The sequence below is a fragment of the Molossus molossus genome, unplaced genomic scaffold (genome assembly GCF_014108415.1).
Source record: "Molossus molossus isolate mMolMol1 unplaced genomic scaffold, mMolMol1.p scaffold_m16_p_21, whole genome shotgun sequence".
In the NCBI taxonomy this organism is placed as follows: domain Eukaryota; kingdom Metazoa; phylum Chordata; class Mammalia; order Chiroptera; family Molossidae; genus Molossus; species Molossus molossus.
The window spans coordinates 24,733,122-24,748,279 of record NW_023425357.1 but is presented as its reverse complement, the minus strand read 5'-3'; the positions used below and the strand labels follow the sequence as shown (position 1 = coordinate 24,748,279).

Sequence of the window (15,158 nt, the reverse complement as noted above, 5' to 3'; positions counted from 1 at the left end):
ATTCTGTATTTTTGGGGTATAATTCTCTGTAGATATTTATTAACTCCATTTGGTCTAGTGCTTCATTTAGAGTCTCTGTTTCCTTGCTAATTTTTTGTCTAGAGGATCTATCCAGTGATGTCAGCAGAGTGTTGAAGTCCTGTGCTATGATTGTATTGTTGTCGATTTCTCCTTTGAAGTCTTTCAGAAGTTTTTAAAATATTTTGGTGCTCCTCTGTTGGGTGCATATATGTTTACCAAGGTTATATCTTCCTGTTGGATATATCCTTTCAATATTATGTAGTGGCCTTCTCTGTCTCTAGTTATGGCCTTCATTTTGAAATCTATTTGATCAGATATGAGTATTGCTACCCCAGCTTTTTTTTCCCTTTCCGTTTGCTTGGAAGGTTTTTTTTCATCCCTTCACTTTCAACCTATGTGAGTCTTTTGTTGTGAGGTGGATCTCTTGTAAACAACATATAGAGGAGTTATGCTTTTTTATCCAATCAGCTACTCTGTGTCTTTTTATTTGAGCATTCAATCCATTTACATTTAAGGTGATTATTGATAGTACTTATTTATTACCATTTTTGTTTAGTGTGGTTCTATTTTTCTTCCTATTTTTTCTACTAATTACAGCAGTCCTTTTAACATTTCTTGCAGTGCTGGTTTGGTGCTAATGTATTTCCTTAGCCTTTTTTTTGTGTCTGGAAAGTTCTTTATTTGACCTTCTATTTTGAATGATAGTCTTGCTGGGTAGAGTAGTCTTGGATTCAGATCCTTGTTTTTCATGACCTTGATTACCTCATGCCATTCCCTTCTGGCCTGTAGTGTTGCTGTTGAGAAGTCAGCTGATAGCCTTATGGGGGTTCCTTTGTAGGTAACCTGTTGCTTATCTCTTGCTGCTTTTAGGATTCTCTCTTTGTCTTTAATTTTTGGCATTTTAATTACTATGTGTCTTGGTGTGGGCCTGTTTGGCTTCTTCTTACTTGGGGCTCTCTGGGCTTCTTGAACTTGAATGCCTTCTTCCTTCACCAAATTAGGGATGTTTTCTGTCACTATTTCTTCAAATATTTTCTCTAACCCTTGCTCATTTTCTTCTTCGGGGACTCCTATGATGCCAATATTATTACATTTCCACAGTCCTCTTAAGCTGTCTTCCTATTTTTCAATTGTTTTTTCGTTTTGTTTTTCTGATTGGTTGATTTTTTCTACCCTATCTTCTAATTCACTGACCTGGTCCTCAGCTTCCTCTACTCTGCTCTTTAGACCTTCCAATGTGTTCTTTATTTCTGATATGTCATTCTTCATTTCTTCTTGGTGGTTTTTAATTTCCAATTGGTTGATTTTCATCATTTCTGTGTCTTTCCTCATGATGTTGATGTCCTTACTCATGCGGTTGAGCTTCCTAAAGATCATGGCTCTGAATTCTAGCTCTGTTAACTTGCTTAACTGCTCCTCATTTATCTCATCTTTAGTAGAGGTCTCTTGTTCTTTCATTTGGCATTTGTTTCTTTGTTTCACCATTTTGGCTATCACAGCGGGCTTTGGAGCCTGCCAAATTTGCCCTGTGGGTGTTGGTGTTCTGCTGTTTGTGCTCCCTCTCTTAGGTTTGGATGAGCGAGGGAGGACCCACGTTAAACACCACTGTCAAGTTTTACTTTCCTGGTTAGTTGCTAGCCCAGGAATGGTTCAGTTATCCTCTAGCTTTTTGCCTGGAGGCTATCAGTAGTGGTTACTTGAAGAGCCTTGGGTTGTCAGTTGAATGAAAAACTCCCTCAGGTGCTCAGTGTAAGGGGATTTCCCGAGGTTGGGGCAGATGTTGGTTGTTAAGGAGCCTCAATTTGCATTTTAGTGGCCCACTGGGTGGGGTTGAATCTCCAAGGGAGGGGCCACCGCCTCTCCCCAGGGCCGTGGGAAGGAGTGAGATGGCCACCATCCTGCGTGGCTTCAACTCAGCAAAAGCTCTGAGTGACTTTCAAATCCCGAGTGTCCCCACACAGTTCCAGTCCAGTCTGCCCTCACTCTGCTGGAGCCCAAGGTGAGTGGCTGTGGCTATTTTAGGATCTGTCTGGGCTCTGGGCTATGGAGCTGCTTGGGAGTTTAACCCTGAGGGCGCTGCTCACAGCTAAGGCCGCTGCCGAACATGGGCTCCCAGCCCCCTTCTCGTGCCTCTGCAATCCTACCAGGATTGAATCAGTGTCCCTGGTTATATGGTCCTCGCAAGCTGCTTTTCTGTTGCTTTTTCCTGACGATTTATCTTTATTTTAGTTGTAATTCCAGTTTGGTCCTGGGAGACGGTCTTTGTAGCTTCCATTCACTCATTGTAATTTTGATTTGTACTTCCCTAATTGCTAGTGAGTTGAACATCTTTTCATATATCTGTTGGCTGTTTATACATCTTCTTGGGAGAGGTGTCTGTTCAGGTCATCTGCCCATTTTTTAATTGTTTGGTATTGAGTTTTATGAGTTCTTTATAATTTGGATATTAAACCTGTGTCAGAGCTATTGTTTGCAAATATCACCTCCCAGTTGGCTGCCTCTTTGTTTTGTTGTTAGTTTCTTTTGCAGTGCAGAAGCTTTTTAGTTTTATATAGTCCCATTCATTTATTTTTGCCTTTACTTCCTTTGCCTTTGGGTTAAGTTCATAAAATGTTCTCTACAACCAAGGGCCATAAGTTTAGTACTATGTTTTCTTCTATGTGATTTATTGTTTCAAATCATATATTTAGGTCTTTGGTCCATTTTGAATTACTTTTTTTTACATAGGGACAAACTTTAATCTAGTTTCATTCTTTTGTATGTGACTTTCCAATTTTCCCAGCACCATTTATTGAAGAGGCTATCTTTTATCCACTGTATGTTTCTGGCTCCTATGTTGAAAATTATCTGTCCATATACATGTGGTTTTGTATCTGGGCTCTCAGTTCTGTTCAATTGATCTGGGCATCTGTTTTTCTGCCAATACCATGCTGTTTTGATTATTGTAGCTCTGTAGTATAATTTAAAGTCAGGTAGTATAGCCCTGACCAGTGTGGCTCGGCAGTTAGAGAGTTGGCCTCTGGACCAAAGAGTCGACGATTTGATTTAAAGGTTCGTAACTCGGTTGTGGGTTCAATCCCCGGCCCTGGTCAGAGTCATTCAGGAGGCAACCAATCGATGTGTCTCTCTCATCTATGTTCCTTTCTCTCTCTCTTCCCCTCCCTCCCACTCTATCTAGAAAAATTAATGAAAAAATATTCTTGAGTGAGGATTTTTAAAAATTTAAATTACAAATAAATAAATAAAGTCAGGTAGTGTGACTTTGTTCTTTTTCTCAGAATTGCTTTGGCTATTTGGGGTCTTTTGTGGTTCCATAAAAATCTGAAGATTTTTGCTCTATTTCCTTAAAAAAATGACATTGGGATTTTGATGAGGATTGTATTAAATCCATATATTGCTTTAGATAATATGACCATTTAAACTGTGTTGATTCTTCCAATTTATATACATGGAATCTTTTTCTATCTCTTTTAATAATGCTTTGTAGTTCTCAGTATTTAGGTCTTTCACATCCTTTGTTAAGTTTATTCTTAGGTATTTTATTCTTTTGGTTACAATTTCAAAAGCAGTTTTTTTTTCCTGAAGTTTCATTGTTAGTATACAGGAAGGCAGTGGATTTTTGTACATTGATTTTGTATCCTACAACTTTACTGTATTTGTTTATTGTTTCTAATAGTTTTTTGGTGTGGTCTTTACGGTTTCTATTACAGAATCATTTCTTCTGCAAAAAGTGACACTTTTACTTCTTCATTTCTGATTTGGATGCCTTTTATTTTTCTCTCTTGCCTTGTTGCTCTGTCTAAGACTTCCAGAACTATGCTGAATAAGAGTGATGACAGTGGGCATCCTCGTCTTGTTTCTGATTTTATTTTACTTTATTTTTTGTCCTCACCCAAGGTTGCTTTTTGTTTGTTTGTTTTTTGTTTTTTGCATTTATCTTCAGATAGAGCAGGAGGAAGAGAAGGAGGAAGGGAGAGAGAGAAATATCAACGTGAGAGAGAGACACATCAATTGGTTGCCACCCACACCCCCCCAATTGGGGCTTGGGATGAACTGCAACCGAGGTATGTGCCCTTAGTGGGAATCGAACCCAGGACTAACTGCTGAGCCAAGCTGGCCAGGGCTTGTTCCTGATTTTAGAGGAAAAGCTTTCAGTTTTTCACCATTGATTATAATATTGGCTGAGGGTTTGTCATATATGGCCTTTATTATGTTAAGGTACTTTCATTCTACTCCTATTTTGTTGAGTGTTTTAATCATAAATGGATATTGTATCTTATCAGATGCTTTTTCTGCATTGATTTTTATACTTTCTTTTGTTAATGTGGTGTATTCATTGATTGATTTGTGTATGTTGACCCATCCTTGTGCCCCTGGAATGAACCCCACTTGGTTGTAATATACATTACTTTTTTGTTGTATTGTTGTATTCAGTTTACTAGTATTTTGCTTAGGATTTTTGCATCTGTATTCAAAAGAGATATTGGTCTAGAGAGTTCTTTTTTTGTATTATCCTTGCCAGGTTTTGGTATCAGGGTTATGTTGACCTCATAAAATGTGTTAGGAATTTTTTGGAAGAGTTTGAAAAGGACAGGTTTTTAATTTTCTTTGAATGTTTGTAAGAATTCACTGATGAAACCATCTGGTCCTGCACTTTAAAAAAAAAATGTGTTTTTTTTTTTATTGATTTTTAGAGAGAGAGGAAGGGAGAGGGAGAGGGAGATAGATAGAAACATCAATGAAAGAGAACATCACTGATTGGCTGTCTCCTGCATGCCCCACACTGGGAACTGGGCCCACTACCTGGGCATGTGCCCTGACAGGGAACCAAACCAGTGACCTCTCGGTCCATCAACCACACTGGCTGGGCTGGTCCTGCACATTTTGGGGGGAGGTTTATTTTCCTTATTCTCCTTCTCTCTCTCCCTATCTCCATCTTTCTCTCCCTTTTTCCCTCTAACTTTGTCTTCCTTTCTCTTCCACTATCTCCCTCTCAATCTCCCTTTCCCTCTTCCTATCTCCCTGTCTCCTACTCCCCTAATTTCTCTCCCTCCCCGTCCCTCTCTCCTTCTCCCTCCTCCTCTTTTGACCCGTCCCGCAGGTCGAGCAAGGAGGACTCTAGAGGGGGAGTGAGGATGAGGAGGGACAAGAGACACGAGAAATGGAGACAAGACCGGGTTCTGATCAAGTCTCCTTTATTCAGGGGGAGTTCGCACAATATATAGGGTGAGAAAGACAGGAAATACCAAGAATTCCAATTAACAGGTTACTAGGCAACTAACCTGCAGTGAGAATTCCTCACTAGATAAGCAGTACCAGGGATTACCACAGAAGGAGCAAAGGTCAGCAAAGACTGGCTGGTTGAGTAAAATGATTGCTTAGAGAGGAGTACAGAGAAACGTATGCATAGATATCCTGCCTCGGGGCAGGAGACGGCAGAGCAGATTCTGATGAAATGGATGCCATGCAAAAAGTCTCCCACACTCCTTCCCTTTCTCAACATTTCTTTCCCTTTCTCTTTCTTCCTCTCTCTACTTGTCTTTTTCTCTTTCCCCTTCCATGTCCCTGGCTCTCTTTCTCTCCCTCTGCCCCCTCCCCTCTCTTCCTGTATCCCTCTGCCTTTCCCTGTCCCTCTCCATTGTTCTCCCTCTTTATCTCTACTAACTCTCATCATCTTTCTTCATCTTAAAAAAAAAAAAGTCACCCTGGCCCTGGTTGGTCGTGTGGGTGGCAGCCACTCGATGTGTCCCTTCACGTCGATGTTTCTCTCTCTCTCTCCCTCCCACTCTATCTGTACAAAAAATGGAAAAATATCCTCGGGTGAGGATAAAAAAAAAAAAAGAAAAAAAAAAAAAGTCAGACTTGAGCCCTAGCATTGTCTGTTTCTTGCTTAAGCAGCCAGCCCAGTAACCAAGGTCTTCCGAGAAAAGCAGAGGACATGTTCCCATCCAAGCAGACAGAAAATAATTAAGTTCTGGGAAAGACAGATTTTATGGAGTAAGCATGAATCAGCAAAGAAACACTAGGGTGAAAAATACTTAAAGAACCTTGAAGTGTATGTTTGGGAGGCCCATGTGTGGTTGCACTGAGCTTCTGCCTCTTTTATTAAACTGGGATTGTCCACACATCAATCTGTTCAGTGCCTTGCAAGGTCCGTCATGCTGCATTTTTTTTTTGGTACGTGCCCCTAGTGGGAACTGAACCCTGGACTCTCTGGTCCACAGGCCGACGCTCCAACTGCTGAGCCAAACTGGCCAGAGCGCATTTATTTTTTATTTTTTTTTCCCTTTATTGATTTTACAGAGAGAGGAAGTAAGAGGGATAGAGAGATAGAAACATCAGTGAGAGAGAACATCGATTGGCCACCTCCAGCCTGCCCCCCACCAGGGATCAGGCCCACAACCTGGGCATGTGTCCTGACCAAGAATTGAACTGGTGACCTCTTGGTGCATGGGTTGACGCTCAACCGCTGAGCCACACTGGCCAGACCATGCTGCATTTTCATCCGAGCAAATAATAGTCATTTTTTTGAGCTCTTGCTACGTGCCTGGGACTGTGCAAACATTATCTTTTTAATCCTCACCAGACCCCTTTTCTGGTAAGTATTAAATTCATTTCATAGATGAGGAGCTGGAAGCTCAGAAAGTTAACTAACTTGCCCAGGAGTGAAGTGAGGCATGGAAGGCGATAAAGCACAAGATAGAACAGAGCAGGGTATTGAGGTGTACTTGGACGTAACCTGCCCCAGATAGGGAGAAAGGCCATAAATGCTTGCCCAGGGCAGGGTGACAACCTGTTCCAGGAACCAGCAAGAGACTTGGGGCGTATGAGAGGGATGGCTCAGATAGTCTGTGAGGTTTAAGGGAAACAGTCTGGGTTGTGGCCCGGGATCTAGTTAGCTTCAGGTTGTCAGGGGTCACATCATGGAACAGTCTCTTCTCAACACATAATGTGATTGAAGGAGTTGCCAGTTTGATATTCACAGTCAATAGAGAAGTGGAGAGTAGATAAGAAAGATGAGAAAGAGAAATGAAGAATTTACAACTTCTCCAGATTTCTTTTTTTTTTTATCCTCACCTGAGGACATTTTTGCATTTTTTGTTCAGACAGAGCGGGAGGGAGAGAGAGGAAGAGAGAGAGAGAGAGAAACATCGATGTGAAGGGACACATCGAGTGGCTGCCACCCGCACAACCAACCAGGGCCGGGGACAAACCGCAACCGAGGTACGTGCCCTTAGCGGGAACAGAACCCGGGTCTCTCTGTACCGCAGGCCGACGCTCTAACCGCTGAGCCAAACCGGCCAGGGCCAGATTTCTTATTTAAAACAGACTGGCCCAGCCAGTGGCTCATGGACTGAGAGGTGCCGCCCGGTTGAATTCCCATGCCTGGGCACATGCCCGGGTTGCAGGCTCAATCCCCAGTAGGGGGCATGCAGGAGGCAGCTGATCGGTGTTTCTCTCCCTTCCTCTCTGTCTGAAAAATCAATAAAAACATATTTAAAACAAATAAAAATAAAACAAGACTGTTTTGTATGTATCTGGGAGGTTTCTGTACATTTATAAGGAAGTATGTGTATACCTTGTTATGGGTTATTTGATGAGCATCTCTGCATATATAGCTCATGTCTGTACCTGACACAATAGAGAATGGTTTTGGGCTTTGGGGTGGATAGAAGATACTGAAATCTCCAAGGTTTTACATATATTGCATGTTATGTGGCTCTCTGTTTATAAAGGATCCTGGGTTTTGATTGTCAGGGTAGCAGGATAGGATACTGACTCAGCCATCATAAAGACATTTTGTTCTCATCCAGATGAAAGTCTGGCAGTAGTTCAGCTCCAGCCTTGATTATGTCAGCTGTTTAAAGACCTCATCATGCATGCATGTTTCTCTCATCTTTCTGCTCTGTGGTCTTCAGATTGTTCCCCATGGTCTCAAGGTAGCTGCCAAAGTTTCAGGAGTCTTACTCGGACCAGACGATGACCAGCAGCATAAGAGCCCCTCTCTATGTGTCACTTTTATTAGCAAGCCGACCTTTCCTGTAAGCGTCATAGAGACCTGTCATTTTGCACTGGCCAGACTGGCCATGTGCACATTAAACCTCTCACTGTCAAGAGAAATGACCTACCATTACTGGCACAAGTAAGATTTGACCTTGAGGTGGTTACAGGGTCACCTTCCCAGGAGTCATGTGGGGGAAAGGTAGATGGCTACCTGAACAGAGTCAGGATTCTGATAGCAAGGGGGAGAGCATAACATGGATTAGGGACAGGTAATCTAGAGTATCTGCTACAATGGGTGTGTGAGGAGGGACAAGACAGGGTGAACTAGAGAGGGTGGGTGAGGGGCTTCCCCTGCATGGGGGAGGGGAAATGTGCACTTCTCCACACAGACATCTGGAAGCCTTTTATTATCTAGATCTGTGGTTCTCACAATTAGGTTCATGGTTATCAAGTCTGACTGCAAACAGGAATCACCTGGGCGGCTTAAAAAACTATTGACACCTAGGTCCCCACCAGAGCTTCTGATATATTGGGATGAAGTCTAGGTCTTCTAGTATGCAGCCAAGGTTGAGAACCAGTGGTTTAGATCAACAGTTCCCAAAGTATCATTGAAGGAAGGTGAACAAAAATGGGCCACATGTTAACCTGACAAGCTCAGGGAAGGCCTGTGTGGCAGCCTTGCACACTCAAAGACCTAACGTAACCACAAAGGATGGTCTGAAATGAAAACTTTTAAACTGAAAGCAGTTTATGGAAGGTAGTCATGTCCTAGGCTGGTATGTTCCCTGACAAAGGTCAACTTTCACCTTTAGTCTATTGTCTTTTTACATCCATAGTAACACACCTTTGGAATGTCAGGGTAAGGGCCTTTTTTCCAGACCCCTCAGGGCACAACCAATGCACCAGAGCAGAGAACACCAATCCCCTCATTGTTATTATCATGTTGATTGTTGACTGTTAACTATCCTGAAAGAAGCATGCGTCTACCCTTTTACTTTTTATACAATCTCAGAAGTTTTCCTGTTTTGCTTTCTCCTGCCTCCCTAATCTATCACCAGTGGATTTCATGTAACCCACTTATGTCTTTTCTTTTGATTGTAATGTATAAAATAAGATGCCAAATGGCCATTCTTTGGAGCATTTATCTCAATCCGTTGAGGTTTTGTTTCCAGGAAATTGTCGACAGTTTTGGCTCAAGTAAACTCACAAACCTTCCTAGGTTTTGAATGTTTCTGTGTTGACAGGAACACGAGCTCTGACTGAGGTGCTATTGTACTGGATGCCTTGGTCACAGAGGTTTGGGAATCATTACAGACTGTGTTGCTCATGCTCATCTCATCCCAAGACTCACAGTGCACATTTAACATATTAAAACTCTGACAAGTCCCATGCTAAAGAACTGGTGTAGCCTTTCAGTGTTTCCCACATTTATCTGATCCAGAAACATGTGGGGGGCCATGACACCTGTTATGGGTTTAATTGTGTCCCCTAAAAATAAACATTGAAGTCCTAATCCCCACTACCTCAGAATGTGACCAAATTTGGAAATTGGAATTGTTGCAGATGTCATTAAGACAAAGTCATAATGGAGTAGGGGGAGCTCTTACTCCAATATGACTATTGTCCTTATAAGAAGAGGAAAAGAGACACAGAGAAAGACATGCAGGGAAGAGGCCATGTGACGGCAGAGGCAGAGATTAGAGTGGTCCATCTACAAACCTAGGACGGCCAAGGATTGCTGGCAAACACCAGAAGCCAGAAGAGAACATTCCCCTGTAGAGCCTTCCGAGGGAGCGTGATCCTGTTGACCCCTTGATTTTGAGCTTCTATCCTCCAGAGACAATAAAGTTCTGTTTTTTTAGGCTACCTAGTTTGTGGTACTTTGTTCCAGCTAACCTAGCAAACTAACATGACATCCGTTAGCATCTCTCAGACACAGTTTGAGAAACCCTGACCTAGAATCATTCAAAGGCAACCCCTGACCAAGAACAAGAAATAATTAGTCCGTAGAAGAGGTCCACACTATTTGTTTTATTTCTAGAAGGAAATAACATTTGAACAGTCTATCACGGTAGTGGCAGTTGTGTGTGTATGTAGATACATATTTTTATTAGTTTTTTAAAAATGTTTTTATTGATTTTTTTAGAGAGAAATAGAAACATCAGTGTGAGAGAGAAACATCAATCGGCTACCTCCTGCACGCCCCCTTCTGGGGATCGAGCCTGCAACTGGCATGACGCTCAGTCCACTGAGCCACACAGGACGGATGAGCCTTATTAGTTTCTTTTACTTACCACGCTCGGTAATTTATCTATAGACACAGAAGTCATTGATTTGGAGGGATTATAGAATCAATGGTAAGTATAAATCTGAGGCTCTGGCCTTCTGGCAACTCTACAGATGATTGTATGTAGATGAACAGTTTAAACCTGGGGCACAGCTGGTGCAGGTTGAGGGGCTTGGCCTCTGATAGCAACTCAGGCTGCTCACTGTAGCTTCCAGGCTCCTGTCTTCTACATTTAATGCCCAGGAAACTGAGTATTTTCATCAGCAGCAAATTGACAATCTCTTTTTCCTCCAACAGCTGCAGAGGGAGAACAAATCATGCAATATATGTAGAAACATCTACTGTGGGGGCTTTTCTTTTCTTTATTTATTTTTAAATATTTTTTTTTACTGACTTTTTTTTTTTTTTTTAGAGAGGGATGGAGGGAGAGGGAGAGATAGAAACATGGATAAGAGAGAACATCGATTAGCTGCCTCCTGCATGCCCCCTACTGGGGATTTGGCCCACAACCTGGGCATGTGCCCTGACAGGAATCGAACCAATGACCTCTTGGTACATAGGTTGATGCTCAACCAGGGAGCCACACCAGCCAGGGAGGGGGCTTTTTTTTTTAAGGGGAAACCATGGTTATATTGTGTAACTTGGTCCCTGCCAAAGTCACTTGCTTTTGTGTTGGGAGTCACCTCCTTCCGGGAAGCCCACGAGTGTGGACCAGAAATGCAGTACATGCAGTCAGCCAATCCTCAAACACCAACCCAACTCTGGGCTCTATCTTTTTCCTTATTTCTCTCTCTCTCTTTTTTTTATTCCTCACCTGAGGACATTTTTCCATTTTTTGCTCAGATAGAGTGGGAGGGAGAGAGAGAGCGCGAAACATCGACGTGAAAGGTACACATCGAGTGGCTGCCACCCGCAAGACCCAACCAGGGCCAGGGACAAACTGCAACCGAGGTACGTGCCCTTAGCGGGAACCGAACCCGGGTCTCTCTGAACCGCAGGCCAACGCTCTAACCGCTGAGCAAAACTGGCCAGGGCTCCTTATTTCTTTTTCCTTCTTACCCTAAACAAGCCAATCCATTATTTTCTATTTTTCTCTTCCTTGTTTTTTTTTTTTTTTTTTTTTTTTTTATCCTCACCCGAGGACATTTTTCCACTTTTTGTTCAGATAGAGTGGGAGGGAGAAAGAGGAAGAGAGAGAGAGAGAGAAACATCGACATGAAGGGACACATCAAGTGGCTGCCACCCGCATGACCAACCAGGGCTGGGGACAAACTGCAACCGAGGTACGTGCCCTTAGCGGGAACCGAACCCGGGTCTCTCTGTACTGCAGGCCGACGCTCCAACCGCTGAGCCAAACCGGCCAGGTCTCTTCCTTGTTTTTTTGTTCTTTTTTTTTAAATCCTCACCAGAGGACATTTTTGCATTTATCCGCAGAGTGAGAAGGAGAGTGGGAGGAAGAGAGAGAGAGAGAAACATTGAGTGGCTGCCACCCACAAGACTCCAACCAGGGCCGGGGACAAACCACAACGGAGGTACGTGCCCTTAGTGGACACCGAACCCGGGACTCTTGGGTCCACCGGCCGATGCTCTAACTGCTGAGCCAAACGGGCCAGGGCTGTTTTTATTCTTTATCCTGTAAAGGCTTCCTACCTTCCACCCCATCTTGCAGTTCTCTGACTGGAGACTGATCACTTCCTGAAGTATTCAACTTTGTATCACCTAAGTTGTCTTTTTTGATTATTTTTAATGGGTTCTCAACCTTGGCTGCATATTAGAATCACACAGGGGGATTTCAGAAATACCCATGCTTGCATAATTCACCCAGGCTTCTGTTTTTATTGGTCTCAGGGGCAACAGTAGTAGTTTCAAAAAGCCCCCAGGTGATTCCAATGTACAATCAGAGCTGAGACTCACTGGTGTCACCAACAGAGTCCCACACTAGGACTCAGGAGACCCAATTCTAGTGTGCTCTTCATTTGCTTGTGATCTTGGTGAAGTAATTTTCTTCTTCTGGCCCTCAGTTTCCCCTCCTGTGAAATGAAGGCTTTAAAGCTACCTCTCAAGTTCCCCTAATGTCTAATGCTGCTCAGCCAACCTTTTCCTGTTTCAGGGTCGTTGACTATTGAAGAAGAGGGGTTCACCTAACAGTATCTTTGCTCTTCATTGAAGGCAACCAGGATGACGGAGATAAATAGATTCAGCAAAACAAATGTCAAGAAAACAATGCAGGAGCCAATTAAGGAAGGAGCCGAGACCTGTTAGGAAGAAATCCAGAGTCATCCCTGGGGGGCATGTGTCCTATTGGCACACCCTCAGAAGGAAAACTGGCCCTCAGAGTTAGGCAGAGCCTGGGCCAGAAGGGTCCTTTTCTGCCTGGGGGCTGACAGTATGGGCAGTGCTTTCAAGAGCTGCCAGGAGAGGGAGACTCCTTGCTGCTGCCGTTTCCAAACATGGGCACCATTTCTGGCTCGGATCAGGAGCATTCCCTTCTGGGGACCCCCTAGCACAGCCCTCTCCCTGAGTAGCCAACACCTGATGTTCTGTACGCGGAGGTCCTCAGGGTGAGCGGTGGGCCCTAGTGAGGGGCTATCTGCCTAGGGGAGAGGGACCCTTTTTATTTGTCCATAGTTACCCTGCACTTGCCAGGCCATGGACATGGGGTGATAGCCTCTGGGGAGGCATCGGAGGGGAATGTTTTATTCTAATTTTTATAAAGGCTTGGTTGGTGTAGGTGGCAGTGCCCATGTCCCCTTACCCTACCCCATTACCTCCTTGTAGTTGAAGATTCCTAGCTAAAGGGTGATCATTGTTTCTGCTGCATCAAAGAGGGTTTTATATGAACGGAGTTTCCAACCAAACATTAAGTTTGACTGTTATAGAACAGAGAAAGAAAACATGCAATCGCTTAAAGCCTGTTGTTTTGACAGTAGAGTCAGTGGTCTGGATCAGCCACATCCTTGGCCTGGCCTGGCCAAGCTATTGGTACCTACAGAGGCAAGTTAGTGCGAGTACATACCCAGTTTGGTGCGAGTACATACCCAGTTTTGTATGGGATGCACGTACACATCCCGGGCTTACGCACCACCCACTAGGCTCCGACTGCAATCACTCAGACGGCTGCTCGAAGAGTCAGTAATGCAACCAGGCTCTCTGAGGGCCCATTCTTTTTGCTGGGGGAGCTGGGTTGGATGGGCAACATAGGCTGCTTCTGCCTGAACAGGACCATCCCCCCACTGTGTTTTTCCCCTCACTACCGTATTCCCCACCCTAAAGATCTTCACACGGCTTCCTGTCAGAGGGAAGCCCATACTCCATTGGCTTGAGCCACTGACTTCTAGTCCGAGAGGACGCTGCAGTGTCCCTGCAGCCCATGCATTGCACACAGAGGTCTGAGTAAATAAATCCACAGGAACTATGGGGTTGGATGGGATACTTTTGATAAAAGTAAACTCCAGCTTTTCAGCATATACCCTCCATCACTCCATCAATGCACCTCACCCTACTGACGGCGAGAGAGGAAGAGGGAGAGCAGTCGGGGATGGAGTGGAGGGGTCAGAGTTGAGGTGACAGGGAAAGGATCAGGAATGCGGAGAGAGGTAGAGATGAGTGGGGATAGACTATTGGATGGTATGGAGATCGGGGGGCGATGGAAAGTGAGAGACTGAGTGTGGCCAGAGTGAGAATTCTGAAAGGGGTTGCGGTGAGGAGTGGGTCAAGATTGGGGAAGGGTGTCAGAAGAGTGGGAGCCAGGGTTATGATGAGAATCATGGGTTTGGAGAGGATGGGGGCATATTTAGATGGAGATCAGGGTGTGTCAGAGGGTCTTTGTTTTTCACATTACTTGATATTTAAAAAGTTGATCCTTTTTTTTCAGTCATAAAGGAAATGTGATTTCTTAAATGCTCTCAGTGTTAAGGGGCTGAATGAAATGGTGTAGGGCATCAAGCATTGGCATGGCCTGCAGATATGCCCATCCTTACTTCTCCGTCTCTGCCCCAGCTCAAGGACAGGGACTGCCCAGTTCATCTCTGCATGTCTGAGCAGAGCTCTGTGCATGTCTGAGCAGTTGGGAATGTCAGGAGAACTGCATATCCAGGCAGGGTCTAGATACAGAAAGGAATCCTTCGCTGGAAATAGTTGGTCCTTTCGGTCTTCAGACTATACCTCCTCACTCTTACCCAACAGAGGACTCCATTTGCAGTGATCAGTTCATGAGCTCCCAGCTTAAAAGGTCCTGGACTCAGAAGATCCATCATCTCCCTCAGGTTTCCAGGGTTTTTCTCATCCTAATCCCCAATCCCCCCACACTGAGAAACCTTTGCTTCCAAGGAAACCATCCCTGAGGTTTTCCCAATGGAGCCACTCACGGCAATGGAGTAAACCAGGAGCATAATAAGGATGATGATGTCAAAGCTCGAAATGTCCCTCCAGGCACAGCACAGGGCTGATGTGATCATGTTCATTTTGGGGTTCAGCCTGAGCAGATGCCAAAGCTTCACCGTAGACAGCAGTACCAGGAAAGCAATGATGTAGCCAAGGACAGCGTCAGCTGCTGCTGTCTCACTGAAACTGATCCCCCTTTGGGACCAAGAGGGGAGACTGGGTCTCAGAGACTGTCTTGAACTCAGCTCAGCCAGAGTTCATGTGGACTCAGTTCAGCCCAGAATGCAGGATTATATTTATTATCTCAGAGGCCATAACATCCTGCAACGTGTCTGGGAAGCAGAGCTGTCCAAATCCCCATAGGTGATGATGAGATGGTGATGATGATGATGATGATGATGATGATGATGATGATGGAGATGATAGTGTTGATGATGATGGTGGTGATGGTGATAGGATGATG

General features: G+C 44.1%; 1 protein-coding gene across 1 annotated transcript in view; it reads right to left on the bottom strand.

Moving 5' to 3' along the window:
* Nucleotides 1-10,351: 10,351 nt before the first annotated feature.
* Nucleotides 10,352-15,158, bottom strand: part of PKD1L2 (polycystin 1 like 2) — a 93,986-nt gene continuing 89,179 nt past the window's right edge. The window contains 5 exon segments of the mRNA XM_036276055.1: nucleotides 10,352-10,609; nucleotides 12,454-12,567; nucleotides 12,638-12,642; nucleotides 13,068-13,182; nucleotides 14,680-14,890. Coding sequence (XP_036131948.1) covers nucleotides 10,352-10,609; nucleotides 12,454-12,567; nucleotides 12,638-12,642; nucleotides 13,068-13,182; nucleotides 14,680-14,890 — 703 coding nt within the window.